Here is a 26,395-nt window from a genome sequence, read left to right as displayed (position 1 = left end):
AACCAAACCTCCACCGTCACGCCAGCAGGAATACGCCTACACTATCACGACCCACAAATCCACGCAGTGGTCTTTCAACCGCGGTATTCCATTGGTGGTACACACCTCCGCGCTCCTAATACACACATTTACAAAACACTACCACATTGGACAATTCCAAATACACACACCTGATACACATACAAACACCACTCCCACACACCCAATACAATATAAAACACACACCCACATTACCCACAAACCCTTACAACCAACAATTAGCAGAAGCAGAGAGACAGCAAAGCAAAGGCCACACCAGCATACAGAGGCACACAACAGTATCACACATACACATCCACGCACAAAACACTACACACCCCTTAACATCACCCCACACATCACCTCACACATCACCCACACAACCCCATGGCACCGCAAAGACACCCCAGGTTTTCTGAGGAGGAGCTCAGGGTCATGGTGGAGGAAATCATCCGGGTAGAGCCACAGCTATTCAGATCACAGGTGCAGCACACCACCATAGCTAGGAAGATGGAGCTATGGTGCAGAATCGTGGACAGGGTCAACGTAGTGGGACAGCACCCAAGAACACGGAATGACATCAGGAAGAGGTGGAACAACCTACAGGGGAAGGTGCGTTCCGTGGTCTCAAGACACCACATTGCGGTTCAGAGGACTGGCGGCGGACCCCCGCCTCCTCCTCCACCACTAACAACATGGGAGGAGCAGGTCTTGACTATACTGCATCCTGAGGGCCTCGCAGGAGTAGCTGGAGGAATGGACTCTGGTAAGTCAAATCTTAAGTACTTCATCCCCCACCCTACCTCCATGCTATCACATACCCCCACCCTCGCCCTCACCTCCATCACCCCAACTCCTCACATATGTCCCACTATCACAAACCACACATCCCAACACCAAGCCCTGCATGCAACAACAAAGCATGGACACCATCACCAATGCATGTCCACTACATATACCCACACAGATCCCTAAAGAATTAACACAGAAGGTCCTACACAGGAATATAAGCACTGGGGTACAGGGCCACCCAGCCATTGCACACCATGGCACACACAGATGCAATAATCATGCCTTTACACCTCTGCAGGACCCCTACCCCACGTCACCGGACAGGAGGTTCCAGACATGTCCACTCCCCCCACAGAAGAGGCCCACAGTGATGACAGCAGCTCTGGCCAACTGGATCTAGATGACTAGCCCGGCCCATCTGGGACCTCGGGACAGTCGGTTCCCCTCACACTGTCACAGGCCACCACAGAGCCCCCCCCCCCCTCAGGAAACACCAGCACAGCACCCACCCAGTGGGCCCATACCTCTGCCCCCAGGACACGTCAAGCAGCAGTGTGTCCACCACTACAGGGAATCCAGGCTATCCCACCACCCCAAGAACAACAGGGACCTGGGGGCAGTGGCAGTGGGCACACGGTTCAGGGGACAGAGGCCCAGAAAAAACTGGGAACTGGGAGGTCTGCTGTGCGACAGGGGGAGGACAGGCCCGGGAACCCACTCTCCACGAGGCCCTCTCCAACATCATGGGAGCGTACCATCATTCCCAGGAGATGATGGCAACGGTACTGGCCAAGTTTCAGGAGACCCAGCGGCTGCAGGAGGAACAGTATTTGGGGTTCAGGGAGGAACTCAAATCCATCAATACCACCCTGGGCACCATTGTAGGGGTGCTGAAGGACCTTGAGAACACCAGGAGGGACACTGTGGCACAACAAGGGGCCCCTGACACTAGCCTGGACGATGAACTGCCCACCACCTCTGCCTGCACTAGTGGACAGGAGGCACCGCCACAGGACCACGACACTAGCACCCCACCCACCTGCAGATGGAGAACCACCCCGCAAGCAGTCCCTGAGATCCAGGACAAAGACAGAGAACAATGCCAAGACCCCCGCCAAGAAACGAGACCACCCTGAATGTCATCCTTCTGTCCCACTTTGTCACCCTGTCCATCCTTAAACTGCCCTAGCTCCACTTCCTATGCCCCTTTGGAAAATGCACCTGTGAGACCAATAGACTGGACTCCGCCATGGACATTCCTCCACCATCACCCCTGACCATTTTACAAGCCCCTCCACTATTTAGCACTTAAGTAAACACCCTTGAACCACAAAACCATCTGGAGTCAGTCTGTGCTTTCACAAATGTGTATTTGCAATAACTGCGGGAAACAGCAATGTCCATTCTATTGTCAACATACCTATGTCACACAGCTCTAGTCCATGAGGTAACATAGCAGAGGTCACACAGTGGGACCCACATCTGTGAAATCAAAAGGGAAAGTGACAAATTAGGGTCCATACACTGGGTGAAAGTGACAGACAGATTAGAGGTCGAACAATTTTATCAGATGTAGGAGGCAGTGATGTCTTCTTACCTGTGTCTCACTGGAAGTATTGTTGGATCACAGTGTTTCTGTTGTCTATGTCCTCTTCTTCTGCCTCCTCTTCTTCACTGTCCACAGGCTCCACAGCTGCCACAACACCTCCTTCAGGACCATCCTCCTGCAGAAAAGGCACCTGTTGTCGCAAAGCCAAGTTGTGCAGCATACAGCAGGCCACGATGATCTGGCACACCTTCTTTGGTGAGTAGTAAAGGGAACCACCTGTCATATGGAGGCACCGGAACCTGGCCTTCAGGAGGCCGAAGGTCCTCTCTATAACCCTCCTAGTTCACCCATGTGCCTCATTGTAGCGTTCCTCTGCCCTTGTCCTGGGATTCCTCACTGGGGTCAGTAACCATGACAGGTTGGGGTAGCCAGAGTCACTTGCAAATGTCGAGGGACAACTGTTAGACACACACTAATCCTTGGGGACAACCCCAGACCCAGACAACTATTCACACTGTATAGGGTCCTTGTCCTCACCTAATAGCCACACACGGTGCCTCTGGAGTTGCCCCATCACATAAGGGATGCTGCTTTTCCTCATAATGTAAGCGTCATGCACTGAGCCAGGAAACTTGACGTTCACATTGGAGATGTACTGGTCAGCCAAACACACCATCTGCACTTTCAATAGAATGGTAGCTATTCGGGTTTCTGTACACCTGTTCACTCCTGCGGGGGGCGTACCAAGGCCCCATGTGTCCCATCAGTGGCACCTATGATGTTGGGGATATGTCCCAGGGCATAGAAGTCACCTTTCACTGTAGGCAAATCCTCCACCTGAGGGAAAACGATGTAGCTGCGCATGTGTTTCAGCATGGCAGACAACACTCTGGACAACACGTTGGAGAACATAGGCTGGGACATCCCTGATGCTATGGCCACTGTTGTTTGAAAAGACCCACTTGCCAGGAAATAGAGTACTGACAGGACCTGCACTAGAGGGGGGATTCCTGTGGGATGGCGGATAGCTGACATCAGGTCTGGCTCCAACTGGGCACACAGTTCCTGGATTGTGGCACGATCAAGTCTGTAGGTGACTATTACATGTCGCTCTTCCATTGTCGACAGGTCCACCAGCGGTCTGTACACCGGAGGATGCCGCCATCTCCTCACCTACCCCGGTGGACGTGCTCTATGTATGAGAATAGGGATAAGAGGGTCAGCCAACACTGAGGTACAAAAATAACAACTTTATTGCACACAATTGTCAATCCGCTATGTGCCTCTCTTAGTGTGTATGCAAGGCCTAGATATGTGTGACGCATTTAAATTTAATGCCATGTGGCCCCCTGAAATGGCGGCTGCCTGACCTGTAAGGTGGGACAAGGGGATATGAGGTAACTGCGCTGGTGTTGTACACCGTCGTGGTAGGCGGTCGAAGACCGCAGCGCAATCCTGCATTGGTTAACAATGGACCCTATGGGTCCCCGGAGCCAATGAGGATGTACGCCGGCGGTGACGGTACGCACCGCTGCGGACGTGACCGCCATTTTCTCTCTGTTCACTCACTTGATACCTGATCTTCGACAGGAGAGGACCTACACTGCAAGTGCTGCTGTGCCCTCAGTCTGGAAGCAACAATGGCTCAAGTGTCTGGGGAAAGGGCCCCTGCCTTCACATCGGAGGAGTTGGACAAACTAGTGGATGGGGTCCTCCCCCAGTACCCGCTACTCTACGGTCCTCCAGAGAAACAGGTGAGTGCACTATGAGCATGCTGTATGGGAAATGCCTGTTTGGAGGGGTGTGGATGGGAGATGGAGGGGGATGAGGCGTCCATGATACGACGGTGAGTGTATGTGCGTCAGGGCAAGGGTGGGAACGTGGGACAAGGACTGTGACGGTCCGGACGGTTAATGTTTTACCTTTTCCCCTGTACTATTCCTGTTGTTCAGCTTCCACCAGACGAAGGATATTTGGCATGCCATCGCCAAGGACGTTTGGGCTCTGGGGGTCCACCACAGACGGAGCACCCACTGCCATAAAAGATGGAAGGACATTCGCCGCTGGAGCATGAAGACGGCGGAGGCCCAGTTGGGGATGGCCTCCCAACGTGTGAGGGGTGCCCATAGCACCAGGACCCACCTGATGTTCCAGATCCTGGCGGTGGCGTATCCGGAGTTGGATGGGCGCTTGAGGGCATCACAGCAGCCACAAAGGGGTGAGTACAGTCACATCCATCTGACTCTGCGCGCATTACGAGGTGTCTGGGTGGGGGAGGTGGGTTGTGGGTTCCCCTAGGCTAGGGCGAGCTTTGTAGGCAAGGACCCTTTGTGAGGCAGGCTAAGTGGCACCCCAACCCCACCAGTAGTAAGAGCCATCTACACTTAGTCAGGCTCCTGTAACTTCCATGTGTGCAGCAATCGGGCATAGGCCATGTACCCCATGTCCCTGTGATAAATTAGGGAACTCTAAGGGCATGTCATAGTGCAGAGGGCTGCTGTGTCTGTAGTGTCCACCAACAGTATCGGTGTTGCAGGCACTGAACATGTCTTTCTACTTTCTTTCCCCCACCCTTTTTGTGGTCTCCCTTTTCTTGTGTGCATTAGCATCATCAGGCGGAGGAGCTGTGCCACCGGAGCAGGAGGGAGCTGCATCCCACATGGCCCTGCAGGGCGAGACTACGGAGTCAGAATTCACTAGTAGGACGGAGAGCGAGGGGAGCTCCACGGCAGGGACTGGAGCAGAGACCAAAGACACCGACTCCTCCTCTGATGGGATCTCCCTTGCAGTGTCGGGCCCGTCTGTGCCCCCCCCCCGCATCCACAGGTACAGCCGCCACCCCCCCCTACCAGAACCGCCCTCCCAGCAGCCCCTCAGCATGTGCCCCGTGGCCGCTCACCCAGGAGGGAGAGCATCTCCTTCGCCCCAGGCACCTCAGGCCCTGCCCCAGTCAGCCCTGCTGCCCTCAGTGAGGAGGCCATTGACCTCCTCAGATCCCTCACTGTTGGGCAGTCTACCATTCTGAATGCCATCCAGGGTGTAGAGAGGCAGTTGCAACAGACACATGCATACCTGGAGGGCATTCATTCTGGCCAGGCAGCCCAACAGCGAGCATTTCACACTCTGGCCTCAGCACTGATGGCAACCATTGTCCCTGTGTCCAACCTCCCCCCTCCAACTTCCTCCACCCAGACCCAATCCGCAGTACCTTAGCCTATCCCAAGCACACCATCAGACCAGCTTGCACACACCTCAACACACAAGGGTAGCTCTGGCAAACATAAGCACCACACATCCCACAGGCACTCACACAAGCATCATACCCATGCACACATACCAACATCCACTGCCTCCACTGTGTCCCCCTCCTCCACGTCTCCCTCCTCCCTCCCTGTCACGTGTCCACTCACACCTGCATGCACTACATCTTCAGCCACTACCTCCATCACCAGCACGCCCATCACCACACACTGCTCACGTGCAGTCACCACCCCCACTACCATTCACACATCCCGTGTCCTCTACCAGTGTGTCTGTGAGCCCTCCTCCCAAAGTACACAAACGCAGTCACACACCCACCCAACAGCCATCCACCTCACGACAGCCTCCAACCCATGCCCCTTCACCCAAAGTCAGCAAACTGACACCTCCTACAACCACTCCCTCTTCCTTCACTCCCAAACCCCCTCCATCTACCCATCCCAGTGTGTCTAAAAAACTTTTCCTGTCAAACCTTGACCTCTTCCATTCACCTCCCCCACCCCCTTCCGTCCCCTAGGGCCCACCTTTCCAGGTCCCAACCTAGCACCTCAGCCACCCCATCACCGGGCACAGTGGTGCCAGCAGTAACCGGCTTCTGGAGTGCGCCAAGCAGCAGGGCTGCCAGTGTCCCAAGGAGCGAGGCCAAGGACATTCCCGGCCAAGGACATTCCCCCACCTCCAAAAGAGAAGAAGTTGCCCACATCCCGGCGGGAGAAGGCCAAAACATCTGCCACCAAGGGCTCAGCCAAGACAACAGTTGGGAGTGGCAAGACAGCTGCGCCACCATCCAAGGTGGGGAAGGGCCTGAAAAAGAAAGGCAAGTCGCCACCAACCTGCATGGCGGACAAGACCGCCACCGGCACCGCCACCACGGCCACCGCCGCCAGCACCCAAGATACTGAGCCCTTCTCCAGCACCGCAGACACTGTGCCCTTCAGCAGCACTGAGGTCAGTGAGCCCGCCACCAGCACCGCCGCTCATGACACCGCCGCCAGCACCGAGGTCAGTGAGCCTACCACCAGCACTGCCGCTCATGACACCGCCGCCAGCACCGAGGTCAGTGAGCCCCCTACCAGCACCGCCGCTCATGACACCGCCGCCAGCACCGAGGTCAGTGAGCCCCCCACCAGCACGGCTGCCCAATGACCGCCGCAAGCAACGCTGCTACTGAGCCCGCCGCCAGCGGCCACGCCACATCCTGAACCAGTGGCACCACCGCCGGTATGGCTGCCATCCCCAGTGGTCATTCATACGAGGCTGGTGGTCAGTTCCAGGGGTCTAGGCAGCTTCCATGTTGCCCCACCGTCAGTGGAGTGTCACATCCAATACCTCAGTCCTTGGCAGGATGAAGCACTCTGGGCACAAAGCCCTCTCCAGAACCAGTGGAGAAAGGCATCCACTACCTAGGCCTAGGCAGGATGAAGCACTCTGGGCACAAAGCCCCCTCCAGAACCAGTGTAGTATCACATCCACTACCTCAGTCCTTGGCAGGATGAAGCACTCTGGGCACAAACCCCTTCCAGAACCAGTGGAGAAAGGCATCCACTACCTCAGTCATTGGCAGGATGAAGCACTCTGGGCACAAAGCCCCCTCCAGAACCAGTGGAGTATCACATCCACTACCTCAGTCCTTGGCAGGATGAAGCACTCTGGGCACAAAGCCCCCTCCAGAACCAGTGGAGACTGTTATCCACTTGAGAGACTGTGGCTTTGCACTCCCCAGGATGCAGCAGTGGGCAAACCACCCACTGGAAAGACCTGAGAGACTGTGGCTTTGCACTCCCCAGGATAAAGCAGTGGGCAAACCACCCACTGGAGAGACTTGAGAGACTGTGGCTTTGCACTCCCCAGGATACAGTAGTGGGCAAACCGCCCACTGGAGAGACTTGAGAGACTGTGGCTTTGCACTCCCCAGGATAAGGCAGTGGGCAAACCACCCACTGGAGAGACTTGAGAGACTGTGGCTTTGCACTTCCCAGGATAAAGCAGTGGGTAACCCACCCACTGGAGAGACTTGAGAGACTGTGGCTTTGCACTCCCCAGGATACATTAATGGGCATGGAGCCCCCTCGTGGAGCTGGTGTTGTGCACTCATCCGGCTGAGGTGCCCCCCTTCACTTCCCCCTGAGGTGCCTGTTTTATTTCGATCTGATGCCCCTGCAGTGTTCTCTAAGTTTGGATCAGGTATCTTGTGTGGGCCTCGCCCATGCATTTTGGGCCCAGTGGTCCACGGACTATATAGGTGCAGTACCTGGACTTGAATTCTTGGTGTACATATTTGTTAATAGTGTATATACATTTTTGAGTAATGGATTTTGCTTGATTACATTTGTTCAAATAATTTCCTTTTGTCCTTGCGTTCTTCCATGGGGGGTTGAGAGGGTGGGAAATGTAGCGTTTCAGCATGTATTTGTGTGTGTGTGTGTTGTGGGTGAGGGTGGGGGTGGGGGTGTTGTGTGTGTGTGTCACTCTCTTTTACCTCCCCCTCCCCTGTGTCGTAGGTGCAGTACTCACCGTGGTCGTCGCCGCCGTCAGTCGTGCTCCTGGTAGAGGAGCAGGAAGACAATCGCAGGGAGGATGTGAAGTTCCGGCTCCATGGCGTCCAGGTTCCTCGTGGGGTGTGTAGAGGTGAGAGTTTTCCCTTCCAAGTCCTGTTTCCGCCGTTTTTTTTTCGCGTTGAATCCGCCCCGGAAAAGGAGGCGGATTGGCCTGTCATAATAGTGTGGGCGGTACATTGTCTTCCGCCTGTCTGTTGGCGGTAACCGCCAAGCTGTTTGTTTGTACTGCCGTGGCGGTCGGAGTGTTAAAGTGGCTCTCTCTGTTGCCGGTTTCCGCCACAGTCGTGATTCCATTTTTAGTCCCCCGCCAGCCTGTTGGCGGTCTTACCGCCGACCGCCAGGGTTGTAATGAGGGCCTATATATTTTATGGGACCATTTTCCATGTTGTCAAATAAGGAGTGTTATGCTATCTTGCTAACTAACTTTTTCAAAGTGACCTGAAGTTCGAATGGTAGGCAAAATGACCACCGAAGCGGTGATGAAATTCTTAGAGGATGTGTTCTCACAGGAAGGAGTTCCTTAAGTTTTTGAGTCAGACAATAGGGTACGACTGACGTCCGAGTAAATAAAATCTTTTGCGTTATACCATCCCGCAGTGAATGGTCAAGTTGAAAGATTTAATAGGGTTATCAAGGAAGCCATACAACTGGCATTGAAATCAGGGCTCCCTTAGAGGAAATCGTTACAAAGTATGCTCTTGTCATATAGGATACCACCGCATTCAGTAACGAAGAAAATGACGTTTGAACTTTTGAGAGCAAGAAAACTAACTACCAGTTCAGTTCCATGGTGGTTAATTGAGAGGATTTGTAGGAAATTTGGTGTTGTACATGATGGTGAAATGAAGGAAAGGGTGAAGCAGCACCAGATCAATAAATCAGTAATTTGTAGAGCCTGTTGCTGTCACTCCTGGGGATATCTGGGCACTGGAGTGCAATGTCTCTGTTGAAGAGCCAGATCCTGAGTCTCTTTCTGAAGTCTGCCAGTGAGATTGCAGTTCGGAGGGGGAGGTCATTCTAGGCCTTGTCGGCGATATAGGAAAAAGAACAGCCACCACTGTGGCTGCGCTGGATTCTTCGTGTGTGTGCGAGGGCCAGAGAGGAAGAGCATAGGTGTCTGGTGAGTTGGTGGAAGTGTAGACGGTGGCTGATGTAGTCTGGTCCTTGATCTTGTAAGGCTGGTAGGTGTGGATGAGGAGCTTGAAATTACATCTTTTCTGGGCAGGGAGCCAGTGGAGGTTTTGAGTTGGTGTGATGTGTGTGTGTGTTGAAAGGTCTAGGATGAGTCTGGCGGCGGTGTTCTGTGTTGTCTGGAGTCTCTTTAGGAGCTGGGAGGGCATGCTGGCGTAGAGAGCGCACCCCAGTGCCCTGATACGCCCAAGGGTGACAGCGACGTGCTCTACAAATGACTGATTGATTGCGATGAATACAAGAGTGTACCATAGTGATGGAGTAGAATTTTCTAATGTGATGGTGGGACAGTATGTTCGTATCAAGAATCCGGATTTATTGATAAGGGAAAATCCCATTGCTCAGAGCCATTGAGGATTAACAAAGCGTTAGGGGTTGCAGTTCAATTAGAGGATGGTAAAATATGGAATTTACTCCGTGTACCAGTATGTAGGAATAGATTAAATGAGTCTGACGTGAGTGATGGGAAGCACGAGAATGAATGTAGTGGTTACATGATTGGAAATCTTGAGAGCAAATGGTTGGATGAAATTTGGGAGGACCATATTAAATGTACGGATGTGGAGACTGGTATCCCCAAAGTGAAGAAGTGTGTAAGAGATGTGAGTAAAAGCTTGGGTGGCCAAAGTAACGTGATGTGGCGCAGTGAGAGGGGGAAGAAGGTACTAGCTTATTTGGTAAATTATATAGTTGGGGAATTGCTTGTGTTCTTGGATTTCTAATATTTCAAGACTCATTGTAAAACCCGTGGGGAAGGATATATTGTAATGCTGTATTATAAGCAAATTGTTGTAGAATGTATTTCTGATTATTAGGTTTTAGTAGAGTTATTGTTCCTCTTGTTGAGGTCTTACTCTATTATTTTATTGTTGTTGGTAATAAAATGGGGGAAGATGTGTGGCATGTGCCTGGTGGGATGTAGAATGTGGGGTTGGCATGCGCTAACATAGAGCATGGAATCTATGTAAGGCAAGGTTCGTTGGTGGCGGTTGAAGGTATCTTCAATGTATCTATCTGGGACAAACTGTGGGGGAGACAAGATACATTTCAGTAATTTTCCCTTGAGTTGCATATGCCCAGTGCAAAACAAAGAAGTGTATTAGTTTGAATCGGGCGTTCCAGGATACCTTCTGGTGGTACTGACGTATCTTTCCCCATTCATTGTCATTGCAAAGCATATTAACATAAAAGGCTCACACTTTAGATTGTTCAAAAAAGGCCATCAAAAGTTAGCTAATTACCCCACGCACTTCACTCATATTATTTAAGGAATATATTACTGCATGCGGGGCTGGTTCTATTTGGTTAATACCCCTGTGAGATTGTAGGATTGTAGGGCCTTTATAATTCTAGTAAGGAGAAAAACCTGGCCTGGTGGTATAATTGTGTCTGTGGCAAGTAAAGCAAAGTTAGCTAACTTCCTTTCTCAGAAGGGATTACCCAATTGTGATAGTCCTGCTTCCTCCCAGCAGGTACGGAATATTTCTGTCAGTGTACAAAGTTCCTTTAGTGGGATTGTTGGTGCTTCTGGAATTATTGTTCTCGAAAGGCATAGAGGTCTCTGCTTGCAGCCCCATCAAGCCAAGACAGTCCTGAGGAAGGCACTAGGGCGTCTGTCCCCATGGTTAAGAATAGCATGCAGTTGTCCTTTTTCCCACTGCGAGATGGAGAGGCCTGGTTCAGATAAGTTCCTTCTCAACAAGCGCTTGGTGAACCAGTGCAACTTAGCTGCAGGTTAACAGCCCTCAAACTCCAGGCCTCCTAGAGCACCTACATCACTGGTTTTGTCCATCCTAAACAGTAATCTACCCATGAGACTATGAAAATATTTAAAGAATCTCGTAGCTATGACCATAGGAAGATTAGCAAAAAAATAAAGGAGGTGCACAAGCACTACCATCTTTGCTAGGACAACTCTATCCGTAACTGACAATGGCAAAGATTACTAAAACTTCACTTGGGATCGAAGGGACTGAATAGCAGACACAAGATTACCTTCTAGGAGATCTTTGTCAGAGTGGAAGCTTTTAATGCCAAGATAACAGAACGCGTGCCACTCCCATCTTAGTTTCTCGCCTATTTACTTAGTAATATAAGGGGGCTGTATTGGCTTGAGAGAAGGCACATGATTTCCCACAACTTATGCCACAGCCCGAAACATACTGAAAGGTGGAGAGAATCTTGATTATTTGGGTAAGGTCTGCCATAGCATCTTTGGCATATAATAGGATATCATCAGCATAAAGCAAAATTGTGTGTACATGATCCCTTAGTTATACCCCAAGTCCCATAATGCAGCTGCCAAGGACTCTATAATTAGAGCAAATACAAAGGAGAAAGCGGGCAACCCTGCTGTGGCCACTGTTAATGTCAAAGGGGTCAGATATAATTTGACCTGTGCAGATGGTTTAAAGTAGAGCAAGCCAATCCTTTCAAATCTTTGAAATTGTATAATTTCCTTTTCCTGTTGAACAGAGAAACTGGGCACTATACGATGTTAATAGAAGTGGAAAATTTCCTGTGTTCACCATACTTCCTCTAGACTGTGTGTGTGTTTTTTGTGTACATGTATACCTGAATGGGGCGGGGGGAGCTGCACTCCCGATGGCCCGTCCCTTTTGATCCTTCTTTACCCCACTTATTTGGGGGGTGTATGTTTCAAGTACAGATAGTCAAATACAACAAACATCAGAATTAATCAATTCATCAGCGATGAGGGGTAATCACGGTAAGGGGGAGGACCCTGCCCCTAAATCAGACTATTCCTCTGACCCGGAGCTCGTAAAATCTTGTGTTTATCTCCTCTCTACAGTGGTTTTTAATGCAGTGCTGGGCTCCAGTATGGTATGTCGCTCCTCCTGTGCTTAGGTGATGGAATGGAGCCTGGTGAGCTGGATTGATGCTGGTCCATCAGTTTCCACTAGGTGCCCAGGAGTACAGCACAAATGGGGTCTTTGGAGAGATCGTTCTACGTGACTTTTCCACCCAGTTTCAGGTATCTTGATGTTCAGAGAAAAAATGTGATTGTTGCCTGGCAATGATTTTAAACTTTGCAGAAAAAAGAAAGTCATATCTCAGTCCCAACTCTTTCAGCTTCTTTTTAAATCAATTTTAATGAAAGACCCTTGTTGATATTGCACAGCGAGTGTATGAAAATCATTACACGAGTAGTTTGTTCAAAGGACCCGGCAACATGAAGGATTATATTATGGTCAAAATAATTCAGGAAATTTGCAACAGTATGCCTGGACTGGGGCCCGGTCTACAGTCTATGCTCCAGGACCCTGTGTGCTTGCTCAACCACAAAACAGAGAGAAAGGTCTTGTGGAGGGGTAAGTCTTGAGCCAGGCTTTCATGTATCATGTCACGTTTGGACCTTGAGAGTTTTTGAGGAAGCACACAATCCTTAGCTTGTTCCATCGCACTCGACCCTCAGCCTTCATCCCTGCCCTCCAGAAATCAAATATGGTCAATACGTTTCTGCATTTGTTGAGACATTTCTGCTGTTCGGGGAAGTAGTTCTTGGAGTGTTGATTCATTTTGCTACACATTCTCTCTTAACTTACATTAACACTTTCTCAACAGGCCCAGCTCAGTGGCACACAGGTCGATTTTATCCCCTTATTTTCCAAGGCAGACCAATGAATCAGTGATGGCCCTAGTATCTCCTTAAGGTTGAGTAAGGTCCTGCTACAGAGTCTAAGAGGTTACCCAAGGCCTGCTGCTCCTTTGCACATGAAATCGCTAAAGGTATTGAGGGTTTCATTTTGGTGTCTGACGCTGCCTCGCTCACTCCCATATTTCTTCCCATGTGTTCGTATAGGGGGATTGGAGATACAGGTGCAAAAAGAAAGAGAGACCGTTGATGGCAGTTGGTGAGGGACCATACAAATCAGATGGTTAGAGATCGGTGTAAGTGTGACATACTATATATAATTCATGTCTTGTGCAAACTTCAGCTAGTAGGAGGACGTCGGTCTGTTAAGTCCACCAGGCTCCCAGGCATGTCCCTATGTTTATTCCTTTTGTTTCTGCCTTTTGCTTCTGAGTCCTCTTATTTGTGCTCCTTGTTTTATCTGTCCATTGCTTGGATTTCCCATGTTGCAGTCGCTAGTTTGTTTGCAGTCTCTGGCTTGTTATAGGCTCCAGTTTCCTCACATTTGGCCTGACATATTAAGTCTCCCGCCTTGCCCTGGCTTGCTGAAGTTCCTAGTATATTTGTGCTTGTTCTGCCTTGTTTGGACTCCGGTTGTGCCTTGATGCCTTACTCTTGTATGTTTGCTAGAGTTGTTAGGTTCCTAGTGCTTGTATCACTCAATTCGGTCTCTGGGGCTGTCCTTTTGTCATGCTAGTATCATGCTTGCATTACAATTTCTTCTACTATATCTGTGCTTGTTTACTTAGATCACCTTTCTCCCCACTGCTCGCCTTGCACTCCTCTCAGACTTTTGGTAAGTGTACTTTTTTGCTCTCCCCTATATAGAAGTGTATTTCTTCTTTACAGGGGTTAGTTCCTGGTTTCAAGGAGGCAATCGCTGTCCCATCCTTTGCCTTGTGTTACATGTAGTCTTAAGTGCCTTAACTTTGACAGGGTGATATTGCTATTGTCTTAGAAATCTCTACTGTGTTTCCAGCAGGAAACCAAGGGGCTTGACATGTTTAAGTACAATCCTTGTCTGTGACCCATGTCTCAGATACAGAATCCCTTCTGCTGCCCCTTTCTATGGGGCTTCACTGATGACTATATGTAATCTGCTCAGACATCTTGCTGTGCATTTCTGAATCATAGCCGTGTACAACGCTAGTGGTGACCAGTGCATTTGCCCAGTTGTTAGTCCCTTTCCCTGTTTGTACATGCTAGGGTTTGCATACCTTCTCCATCCTGCTCCTGTCCTTTACTCTGTTTGTGTCTGTTCTTTCATGGCGTATGCCACTGCTTGCTCCTGTGTATCAGTACACCAGTTCTCTGCTGTGTAGTTTGAAATTACATAACCTCAAATGGTGCTTTCCCGAGCCCCATAAAACTGATGTGATGAAACACAACTTTAATTAAGACCAGGTGAATGAGCTTAAAGAAGGCACACTTCCACCAGTATATTTTGACCCTAGCACACAGCACATGCATAGTTAATAAATTTATGGGCAAATTGATCTAAAGCTGGGGATGGAAGAAGGATACAACAGGTTACTCGTGTTATCCACACAACACTGTTCTGTGCAATGACTGTAGCTGACAAATTCACAAAAGGCCAAGCTACCCTATTGTTTTGAAAATAAAGCAGTCAGTCTGATTGTGTAAAACAAACTGACATTGAAATGAAGTACAGACGCAGACTTTGAGCAAAGATGCTAGTGGGGTCTTGCAGACAGACATTAGACAGGAAGACTCGTACAGGGCGAGGAACAGTGCTTCAAATGCACCGGTACTGCAAGGCACTGACTGAAGTCATTTTGTTCATTTGAAAGAGAGAGTACTAGCATATACCTCATTATACTGAAACAGATATAGTCACCTGGGGCAAGCAAATATACACACTTAAACAGACAGTCACACACACCCAACGCAGAAGGATATATACTCTGAGACAAGAACGCACAGGCAGTAAGACTTAAAAAAACACAAGGAAAAAGAGTTGTATACCAAAAACAGTGTCTACATCGAAACTGCCACAGTGAATAGTGTGACACTGAGACAGGAACACACCAGCACTGGGAGAGTGAAAGCATTGACACTTTTGCAATGAACAGTCAAACACTTCGGCAAGGAACACACAGAAAATACAAAATATGTGTTGGCTGCAAGTATTATCAAAGTCACTAACTATGGTTGAAAAAGGTGATTTGGCAATACCGTTAACAAATGACATGACTTTCAACCCTTACCTGGTTGGGCTGGTGCCTTGGGACATAATGGTGGAGACATTGGTACTTGATAGGGACTTACCTTAGAATATCCCCAGGTGTCAGACTGGATCCGGAAGGTTTTGAGCAGTACCCTTCCATGCTGATATGTGGCGTCCAGCAGCTCCGCACCAGTATCATTAGTCTCAGAAGTGAAATGCGCGGTACCTATGTAGGTACGACCACGGTGCCCTGACGCCAGTTCAGACCCTCAGTTAGTGTGTTTGTGGTGCTTGTAGTGTGACCACGACTCCAAGACATACGAGGACTGCTGTCCCATGCACCTGAAAACAGAGGGAATGATCCCTCAAGCTCCTCACTGCCTGACGTTGGATCACCCTGCAACACTCAAGATCCCTGTCATGCGGAAGGTACTAGGAGCATTCGCAGAGACGCACCTGATGTTTGTTGTTGCACTTCAAGTCATGAGGACAATTGGGTAGGTCCCCAAACACAAAAATCCAAGATGTCAAAGAGGTCTTCAACTTCACCACGCCCAGTGAAGTTGTCTGACAAGGCACTGGAGCGTAGGCACTCCAGGCCTCGCACGTCAGTGAATCCTAAATCAGGGTTCACTCTGCTCTTACCTGGTTTTCCTGGAGCCAGAGTGACCGCTGCCCAACTCAAAGAATTTTATGAGGCCATGAACCTCATATTTTGGCGTCCCAGCACCTCTGCAGCACCTTTAGGTCCCACAGGTTTGAGAGGGGCCCCCATTGAATCCTCACTGGTGGGTTCACCCTTGGTGTCAGTCTTGCGCTATCCACAGCAAAGCTGCCGGCAAGACCAAGACCTTCCTCGGCCTCCACTTGAGTGCTTATGCCCCTGGCGTTGCTGCCGCCCCAAGGCAGAGCCAACTCCATCCTCGTTCCCAACTCTGACACAGAGCCAGATGGGCATCATCTGGCACCGGTTCCGGTGCCGACTGGGACCATGCTTTCAAGAGTTAAGCCAGTGCCTTTTACTCTTGTTAGGCGTGGAAAGGGAGAGGAATTGGAGGGGTATTAGGACCCTTATGATCACCAACATCCCTTAGATAAGGAGGACAACTGGTATGAAGAACTGACAGAGGCCAGTGGGCTAGACACTTTGCAAGACACTGGCTTGGTCTCTCCTCCTACCGTGACTATGGAGGTGGGAGCCTCTTTTGCTATGATGGTGCACAGAGTGGCTGAGCTCATGAACCTTCAGCTGCCCTCAGTGGTAGTCAAGACAAATCTCTTGACAGAAGTGCTTCAGCAGACAGTTGGCCCCTCCAAACCCTGACTCCCATTTAATGAAGCCCTTACTGATGTTCTGTTTGGGGCCTAGTCCAAGCCCTGCACTTTGGCTCCGGTGCATAGGACAATTGCCCACTGCCATTGCCTCGCTTCTGGGAACACCAGTGTTTTTTTATCCAGCACCCCACCCCACCCCACCCCAGAGAGTGGTCTAAGCTAGGATCAACCCAGACACGTTCCTTACCACTCCACTGGATAGGGAATCCAAAAGCCTGGAAACCTCTGGAAAGAGAATGTTCTCTTCTGCCAGCCTTGTACTGAGGTCAGTAAACACTGAGTGCCTTTCGAGTCAATATTCCCAACAGATCTGGGATTGGTTGTACAAGTGCTGCCTGTGGTCTCGGAGGAGGCCGAGCCACAGTTTCAAGCTACTGCTGACAGGCAAGATGCAGCAAAGTTTACCATAGAATGTGAACAACCCAAGGGTAGGTCGCTCCCCCTGCCGCTGCAGCTCCTCCAAGTTCCCGAGTTCCTGTGTTCCTGAGACCCACCTAACTGTAAGTACCCCCCTCCTCCCAGCCCCTCGCCCTGCCCCGCGCCACTCACCTTCTCTCCTGCTCCTGCTTCTTTTCCTCCTCTCTGTCTCTTCCTCCTCGCTCCCCCTCTGCAATCTTCTTCTGTGTTCTTCTGTTCTTCTCTTCTGTTCTTCTGTTCTTCCCTTCTGTTCTTCTGTGTTCTTCCGGTCTTCTGTGTTCTTCTTCTCTGTTCTTCTCGGTGCTTCTGTGTTCTTCTTCTCGGTTCTTCTGTGTTCTTCTGTGTTCTTCTCTGTTCTTCTCTGTTCTTCTGCTCTTCCGATCTTCTGTGCTTCTGTGCTTCTGTTCTTCTGTCTTCTGCTCTTCCGGTCTTCTGTTCTTCTGTCTTCTGTTCTTCTGTCTTCTGTTCTCCTGTCTTCGGCTCTTCTACCTCCTCCGTCTTCTTCCCCCGAGCCTGCCCTCCTGCTCCTTCCTCATCCCCCTCCCTCACTCGCCTCCCCCTCTCTCACCCCTAGCTAACCCGTTCGCTATCTACCTCCCTCACTCCTCCTATCTTCCTATCTCTCTAGCTCCCTATCTCACTATCTAACTCCCCCACTCTCCACCTCCTCCTACCTACCTATCTGTCTATCTATCTATTTCCCTATCTATCGACTTCTCTATCTATTTCTCTATCTCTCCCCCCCTCCCGCCACCCCCTCTACTACCTATCTCCCTATCCTCTCACTCTACCTCTCTCCCTCACCCACCTCTACAACCCCCCCTCCCCTATCTTCACAACCCTACTCCTATCTCTCTCCCTAATCTCCAAACCTCCTAACACTCACCCTCCTCCACCCTAAACCCCCTCCCCCAGCTCCTCTCACTCTACCTGTCCCCCCCCCCCCTCGCGCTTTCCCGCCGCGACCTCCTGCACGCCCCCGCCCCCCAGCTCCCATTCGCCCCCAGCTGACCCCTCCCCCCCCTCCTACCTCTTATGGCGGCCGCTGCGCGACAGTGGTAGCGACCCTTGACCCAAGGATAGGTCGCTCCCCCTGCCGCTGCAGCTCCTCCAAGTTCCCGAGTTCCTGTGTTCCTGAGACCCACCTAACTGTAAGTACCCCCCTCCTCCCAGCCCCTCGCCCTGCCCCGCGCCACTCACCTTCTCTCCTGCTCCTGCTTCTTTTCCTCCTCTCTGTCTCTTCCTCCTCGCTCCCCCTCTGCAATCTTCTTCTGTGTTCTTCTGTTCTTCCCTTCTGTTCTTCTGTGTTCTTCCGGTCTTCTGTGTTCTTCTTCTCTGTTCTTCTCTGTTCTTCTCTGTTCTTCTCTGTTCTTCTGCTCTTCCGATCTTCTGCTCTTCCGTTCTTCTGTTCTTCTGTCTTCTGCTCTTCCGGTCTTCTGTTCTTCTGTCTTCTGTTCTTCTGTCTTCTGTTCTCCTGTCTTCGGCTCTTCTACCTCCTCCGTCTTCTTCCCCCGAGCCTGCCCTCCTGCTCCTTCCTCATCCCCCTCCCTCACTCGCCTCCCCCTCTCTCACCCCTAGCTAACCCGTTCGCTATCTACCTCCCTCACTCCTCCTATCTTCCTATCTCTCTAGCTCCCTATCTCACTATCTAACTCCCCCACTCTCCACCTCCTCCTACCTACCTATCTGTCTATCTATCTATTTCCCTATCTATCGACTTCTCTATCTATTTTCTCTATCTATTTCTCTATCTCTCCCCCCCTCCCGCCACCCCCTCAACTACCTATCTCCCTATCCTCTCACTCTACCTCTCTCCCTCACCCACCTCTACAACCCCCCCTCCCCTATCTTCACAACCCTACTCCTATCTCTCTCCCTAATCTCCAAACCTCCTAACACTCACCCTCCTCCACCCTAAACCCCCTCCCCCAGCTCCTCTCACTCTACCTGTCCCCCCCCTCCCTCGCGCTTTCCCGCCGCGACCTCCTGCACGCCCCCGCCCCCCAGCTCCCATTCGCCCCCAGCTGACCCCTCCCCCCCCCTCCTACCTCTTATGGCGGCCGCTGCGCGACAGTGGTAGCGACCCTTGACCCAAGGGTAGGTCGCTCCCCCTGCCGCTGCAGCTCCTCCAAGTTTCCGAGTTCCTGTGTTCCTGAGACCCACCTAACTGTAAGTACCCCCCTCCTCCCAGCCCCTCGCCCTGCCCCGCGCCACTCACCTTCTCTCCTGCTCCTGCTTCTTTTCCTCCTCTCTGTCTCTTCCTCCTCGCTCCCCCTCTGCAATCTTCTTCTGTGTTCTTCTGTTCTTCTCTTCTGTTCTTCTGTTCTTCCCTTCTGTTCTTCTGTGTTCTTCCGGTCTTCTCTGTTCTTCTTCTCTGTTCTTCTGTGTTCTTCTCTGTTCTTCTGTGTTCTTCTCTGTTCTTCTCTGTTCTTCTCTGTTCTTCTGCTCTTCCGATCTTCTGTGCTTCTGTTCTTCTGTTCTTCTGTCTTCTGCTCTTCCGGTCTTCTGTTCTTCTGTCTTCTGTTCTCCTGTCTTCGGCTCTTCTACCTCCTCCGTCTTCTTCCCCCGAGCCTGCCCTCCTGCTCCTTCCTCAGCCCCCTCCCTCACTCGCCTCCCCCTCTCTCACCCCTAGCTAACCCGTTCGCTATCTACCTCCCTCACTCCTCCTATCTTCCTATCTCTCTAGCTCCCTATCTCACTATCTAACTCCCCCACTCTCCACCTCCTCCTACCTACCTATCTGTCTATCTATCTATTTCCCTATCTATCGACTTCTCTATCTATTTCTCTATCTCTCCCCCCCTCCCGCCACCCCCTCTACTACCTATCTCCCTATCCTCTCACTCTACCTCTCTCCCTCACCCACCTCTACAACCCCCCCTCCCCTATCTTCACAACCCTACTCCTATCTCTCTCCCTAATCTCCAAACCTCCTAACACTCACCCTCCTCCACCCTAAACCCCCTCCCCCAGCTCCTCTCACTCTACCTGTCCCCCCCCTCCCTCGCGCTTTCCCGCCGCGACCTCCTGCACGCCCCCGCCCCCCAGCTCCCATTCGCACCCAGCTGACCCCTCCCCCCCCCTCCTACCTCTTATGGCGGCCGCTGCGCGACTGCGCAGCGGGCACGCCGCTGGCGCGCCGGAGGCGCGCCAGAGGCAAGCCCGTCTGCGCCCGTCCGCGCCTGGCCCGCGCCCAGCGCCACAACCCCTGGTCCCCAGCTCCCCCAAGCCCCGCTGATCCGCTACGACCCCACCACCCTCCACGCCCTCAACCCAGGGCGCTCCAAAACCTGCTTCCTAGCTCACCCCAAACGCACCCATGGACCCTTCGCCTGCAAATCCTGCAAACGCATCTTCCACCACGCAACTACCACGACCACAAGCCCACGCGCCATCAACCACCTCAAGTGCATCCTGATCAACGCTCGTTCCGTCCACAAGCACGCCGTTGAACTTTGGGACCTCCTGGACTCCACAGCCCCGGACGTCGCCTTCATCACGGAGACATGGATGAACGCCTCCTCTGCTCCAGACATCGCTACCGCCATCCCCGAAGGCTACAAGATCTCCAGAAAAGACCGCACCAACCAAGTAGGAGGAGGTGTCGCCATCATCTTCAAAGACTCCATCAGCGTCACCACCTCCACCGAAGACCCCCCCCTCGCCGCTGAACACCTGCATTTTCAGATTCGCACCGACCCAAGGACCACCCTCAGAGGATCCCTCGTCTACCGTCCTCCCGGACCTCGCGCCTCTTTCAGCGACGCCATCGCCGACTTCATCTCCCCGCACGCCCTCGCCTCACCGGACTACATCCTCCTAGGCGACCTCAACTTCCATCTGGAACAAAACAACGACCCCAACACCACCACCCTGCTCGACAACCTCGCCAACCTCGGCCTCAAACAACTGGTGAACACCGCCACCCACATCGCCGGACACACGCTCGACCCTATCTTCTCCGCCAGCAAACACGTCTTCTTCAGCCACACCTCTGCCCTACACTGGACCGACCACAGCTGCGTCCACTTCACATTCCGACGCGAGACCTCCCACCTCCGCACTCAACCCATCCCTCATCGACAGTGGAACAAGATCCCTGAAGAGCAACTCTTCTCCGCTCTCGCCGCCAACCAACCCACCCTCACCACCGACCCCAACGACGCAGCTCTCAACCTCACAAACTGGATCTCCAACTGCGCTGACAACCTTGCTCCCCTCAAACGCACGCATCGACAGACCAACACCAAAAAACCTCTCTGGTTCTCTGACACCCTCAAAGAATCAAAGAAAACTTGTCGTGCCCTTGAGAAGGCCTGGCGCAAGGACCACACCGCTGACAACATGACCGCCCTCAAGAACGCTACATGCGAACACCACCACCTGATCCGCACTGCCAAAAGGAACTTTTTCACCGACAGACTAGACAAAAACAGCCACAACAGCAGAGAACTCTTCAGCATCGTCAAAGAGTTCTCCAACCCCAGCGCCAGCGCCAACGCCGTCACGCCCTCACAGGATTTGTGCGAATCCCTCGCCACTTTCTTCCATCGCAAGATCAGCGACCTCCACGACAGCTTCGGACACCAGACCCAACCATACACCACTGAACCCGCTTCCCCGGACATCACCCTCAACAACTGGACCCACATCAACACGGAAGAAACCAAATCCATCATGAACTCTATCCACTCCGGCGCCCCTTCGGACCCCTGCCCGCACTTCATCTTTAACAAAGCCGACGACATCATCGCCCCGCACCTCCAGACCGTCATCAACTCTTCTTTTTCTTCTGCTACCTTCCCCGAATGCTGGAAGCACGCTGAAGTCAACGCCCTACTAAAGAAACCTACGGCTGACCCAAGCGACCTGAAAAACTTCCGCCCCATCTCTCTTCTACCTTTCCCAGCCAAGGTAATAGAAAAGACCGTCAACAAACAGCTGACCACCTTCCTGGAAGACAACAACCTGCTCGACCCTTCACAAACCGGATTCCGAACCAACCACAGCACGGAAACCGCCCTCATCTCAGTCACAGACGACATCAGAACCCTGATGGACAACGGTGAAACAGTCGCCCTCATTCTCCTCGACCTCTCGGCTGCCTTTGACACCGTCTGTCACCGCACCCTAATCACCCGCCTACGCTCCACCGGGATCCAAGGCCAGGCCCTGGACTGGATCGCCTCCTTCCTCGCTAACCGCTCCCAAAGAGTTTACCTCCCTCCGTTTCGCTCAGAACCCACCAAGATCATCTGCGGCGTACCTCAAGGCTCATCGCTCAGCCCGACACTCTTCAATGTCTACATGAGCCCCCTCGCCGACATCGTACGCAAGCACGACATCATCATCACCTCCTACGCCGACGACACCCAACTTGTACTCTCCCTCACCAAGGACCCCGCCAGCGCCAAGACCAACCTACAAGAGGGTATGAAGGACGTCGCAGATTGGATGAGGCTCAGCCGCCTAAAGCTGAACTCTGAAAAAACGGAAGTCCTCATCCTCGGCAACACCCCGTCCGCCTGGGACGACTCCTGGTGGCCCACGGCCCTTGGCACCGCACCGACCCCCGCAGACCACGCCCGCAACCTCGGCTTCATCTTGGACCCTCTTCTCACCATGACCAAGCAAGTCAACGCCGTGTCCTCCGCCTGCTTCCTCACTCTCCGCATGCTCCGTAAGATCTTCCGCTGGATCCCCGCCGACACCAGAAAAACCGTGACCCACGCCCTCGTCACGAGCCGCCTGGACTACGGCAACACCCTCTACGCCGGGACCACAGCCAAACTCCAGAACCGCCTGCAACGCATCCAAAACGCCTCGGCCCGCCTCATCCTCGACGTACCCCGCAACAGCCACATCTCCGCACACCTGAGACACCTGCATTGGCTCCCAGTCAGCAAAAGGATCACCTTCCGTCTTCTCACCCACGCACACAAAGCCCTCCACAACAAGGGACCGGAATACCTCAACAGACGCCTCAGCTTCTACGTCCCCACCCGCCCCCTCCGCTCCGCTGGCCTCGCACTTGCTGCCGTCCCTCGCACCCGCCGCTCCACGGCGGGTGGGAGATCTTTCTCCTTCCTGGCGGCCAAGACCTGGAACTCCCTCCCCACCAGCCTCAGGACCACCCAGGACCACTCCGCTTTCCGGAGACTCCTAAAGACTTGGCTGTTCGAGCAGCGATAACCCCCCCTTTCCCCCCTAGCGCCTTGAGACCCGCACGGGTGAGTAGCGCGCTTTATAAATGTTAATGATTTGATTTGATTTGAACATGACACGACTCACAGTCAGGTCTGTCACCATGGGCATTATGCCTGTTCGGTCCTGCAGGAGTTTTTGATTTAAAATGGCTTCGAAGACCCACCTCTGGGGATGGCATTGCTTGGGTGTCTATTCTAAGATAAGGAACTTGTGTCTATAAGTCTCTATCATACGAACAAATTACTTACCATTGGTAGCAGCACTATCTAGCCGCAGATTCCTTACCAACCCTTCCATCTTCCAGGCACTGTGAGGTGATTGTAGTATAAAGGACGCCCTTCCCAGGGGGTCAGTTCTCTTCATGGCTCTGCGCTTCTGGTGTGGAAAGCCATGAAAGTAACTAGCATCAGTGCACTAGGGTAGTGCCTATGTGTGTCCTGCGCACGTCACTTTAGAAGTGGAAGATGCCGACGCAAAGCCAACTGATGCTACCTACCAGCGTGCAGGGGTCCTGCTCAAAACTCTTCCGGATCCAGTCTGATGCCTGGGGATATTCAAAGGTAAGATATCTGCGGCTACATAGAGTCTCTGCCAGATAAGGCATTACTGAAGGTAAGTAAGTTGTTTGTCATTACTGTAGAATGTCTTAAGAATGAAAATACTGCTGAAGACATCTTTGAAAATTACTGAAAGATTAACTGGATTACTCGAACATCATCTGGTATTATCTCTGTTCCCCACTAAGACCAAATAAAATATTGATACAATGACATGCACTGTCACTTAGGCAGGGAAGCTTGCACACACTCGCCTAAATAGGAAGACACTAAAATGCACAGGCGGGCATGACAAATCGGCTCACAAATGCGGCAAAACGACACTGACACTGAGGAAGGAAGTTATAGACACTAGGACCTTACATCAATGACCCATGCAAATTCTTCAATGTACAAAACACATTCAAAGTTAATAGAAGTAGAGCTCATTTCATTACATAAAGTGTTTTGTGCCATTTGGGCACAGTGAAACATTTATTTATATTTGGAACAATAGCCACATAACATGAACAAATTAAGCATGCATGTCATAGCAGAGTGCAGTGTATTAATTAACATTCACAGCAATGGTAGTTAAGGTAACTAAATATCAACCAGTGAAAAAATACAAATACAAACATGTAAATTTACATGTGTTTGTTTTACTGAATATGTCCAGAAAATAACTGTTAGTTTGCAAAAATCGCTCCGACCTAAACATGGTTTCTCTTGAGTTAATGATGTCAAATATTTAGAATTGCAAATTAATATGATATACAAATATTTCTAAATTATTCCTCACTGTTTGGGTTTCCCCAAATCAAAGCTTTTTTTACTCCTCCATCTTAAAAGTTTAATAAAGTTAAGACTGGCATTGAACACTTTGTCATGTTGGAACACCATCTTGTAGAAAGTGTCAATAGGTAGGTCACCATTTGGATCTGCATATTTCAGAGTTGTCATTGGTGTATACAGAGTGTTCGTCTGATGACGGAAAGGTGGATTGTCCAGGAGAATTATCTTCACAGTGTGCTAGGAAGGAGAGAAACACAGTTTAACAGTATGTCATAATCAACTAAAATCCCAAGACTTCTTTCAAAGCGATAAACAAGGCCTGTTGTGGAGTTTTACTTGCTGAGTTTCCTTCCACCGCTGTAGCAGATGCCCCTTCTCCACCAAGGCAGTAGAGAAAAACTCACTATATATATAATAATATTCTCCACCAATTCACCAAAATTGCAACATTTAAAATGGGAGGGGCCATTTTGAAAGGACGAATACCAAGCAGAAAGTCTGCCAAAGTCCATGTTGGATAGGTAGATGGGATTAAACCTACCAAATATGGATGCTGAATATATGATTTCAATCTGGGGAGATAGTGACCACACCAATAATACCTAGTCTCGCTAACATTCTCTAGAGCGGGTGGCTGGTTAGCCACTATTCTCCTGCCATTTTTTGATGGAGTTCCTCCTGAACTTTGAGTGATTGGTGGAGCTAGAGGAGTTTCCTCCAGCAGCATATTGACCAAAATCAAAATCAGGGACTTGTTTCCAGAAAAAGAGATAGTAAATCTTCCTTTTTTGTCAGGTATTCAATTACCACCCCAAAACAGAGTTAGGGCCAAATTTACGAGTGTAATGTTACTACTAGTAACTTTTAAGAGGTGGAGTTTTCCTCCACCGAGGCAGAGATCGCCCCATGGTAAAGTATAGGGAAAATAAAAAACTTAATCAAACTTTGGAAGAAAATTGCCAAAATATTTGTATGTTAAATATTAATGTAAAATGTTTTATATGTTTCTTTTCAGTGTAGAACACAACAAAAACGCCACAGCATTAGTAACTTAATTTTGAATTAAATACTTCATTATTTTTAAAACTATTAAATTAAATTAAAATATTTTTCAAAGTTTTATGTTAAAAAAATTCCACCCTAAAGTAAATGTGTTCATATTTATTTGCTATGTATGAAGAAAATACAAAATAGTTATGTAAATAATTGAAATCAATTTATTATTTTCATTATTATTGTTAATGCCATAGTTACATTTATTTCTAAATTCAAAATAAGTTTTTAAATATTTTATCATAACATATTCATTTTGGATTTAAATCTAATTTTTTAACATTAAATTACCTTCTATTTCTAAAAAGTCAAAATAAATTAAAGTATTTTAACATTATTTCCAAAGGGGTTCTGTTTTAAGTCCCTGTATCCAATATTTTATCTGGAGGGGTGTTGCAGTACCAGTGATTGGCCATCTGTGGTTTTGGACTTACTCCAGGTCTGAGCTAGAATACATTTACTACTGTTGTGGGTCTTTTTTTGGCTGTAGTAACTTTAGAAGTGCTGTTTGTGAATAGCAATAGGCTAATACTTTTGAGGTTAGATATCTGCCCCTCCTTAAACCCCTGCTTAGCCCTCCCTAAACCCTGCCTTATTACTCCCTAAACCCCTGCCATTAAGTAGCAAGTCTTCACCAGTTTCTAGTCACTCACCCTGGCAAATCCCACACTTACTACTAAGTAGTAAATTTACATATGTGCGGATCTCCCCATTAAAAAGATAGGAGAGGTGGAACTTTCTGCCCCTAGGATTGTGAACTCCATTTTGCAGTATATAATATTTTCCTGTTCTGAGAAATAGTCCCCCTGCAGGTTAGCTCAAGTGTACAGGGAATGTGAA

General features: G+C 50.4%; 1 protein-coding gene across 1 annotated transcript in view; it reads right to left on the bottom strand.

The window, feature by feature from the left end:
- Window positions 1–24,166: 24,166 nt before the first annotated feature.
- LOC138293254 (retinol dehydrogenase 8-like) overlaps window positions 24,167–26,395 on the bottom strand; it is an 88,295-nt gene continuing 86,066 nt past the window's right edge. The window contains exon 6 of the mRNA XM_069232378.1: window positions 24,167–24,739. Within this exon, the coding sequence (XP_069088479.1) occupies window positions 24,506–24,739 (234 nt within the window). The 3' untranslated portion in view covers window positions 24,167–24,505. The remainder of the gene's footprint in view (window positions 24,740–26,395) is intronic.

The sequence above is a fragment of the Pleurodeles waltl genome, chromosome 4_2 (assembly GCF_031143425.1).
Source record: "Pleurodeles waltl isolate 20211129_DDA chromosome 4_2, aPleWal1.hap1.20221129, whole genome shotgun sequence".
NCBI classification, from domain to species: Eukaryota; Metazoa; Chordata; class Amphibia; order Caudata; family Salamandridae; genus Pleurodeles; species Pleurodeles waltl.
The sequence above is the reverse complement of the archived record's forward strand: the minus strand, read 5'-3'. Positions and strand labels throughout refer to the sequence as shown.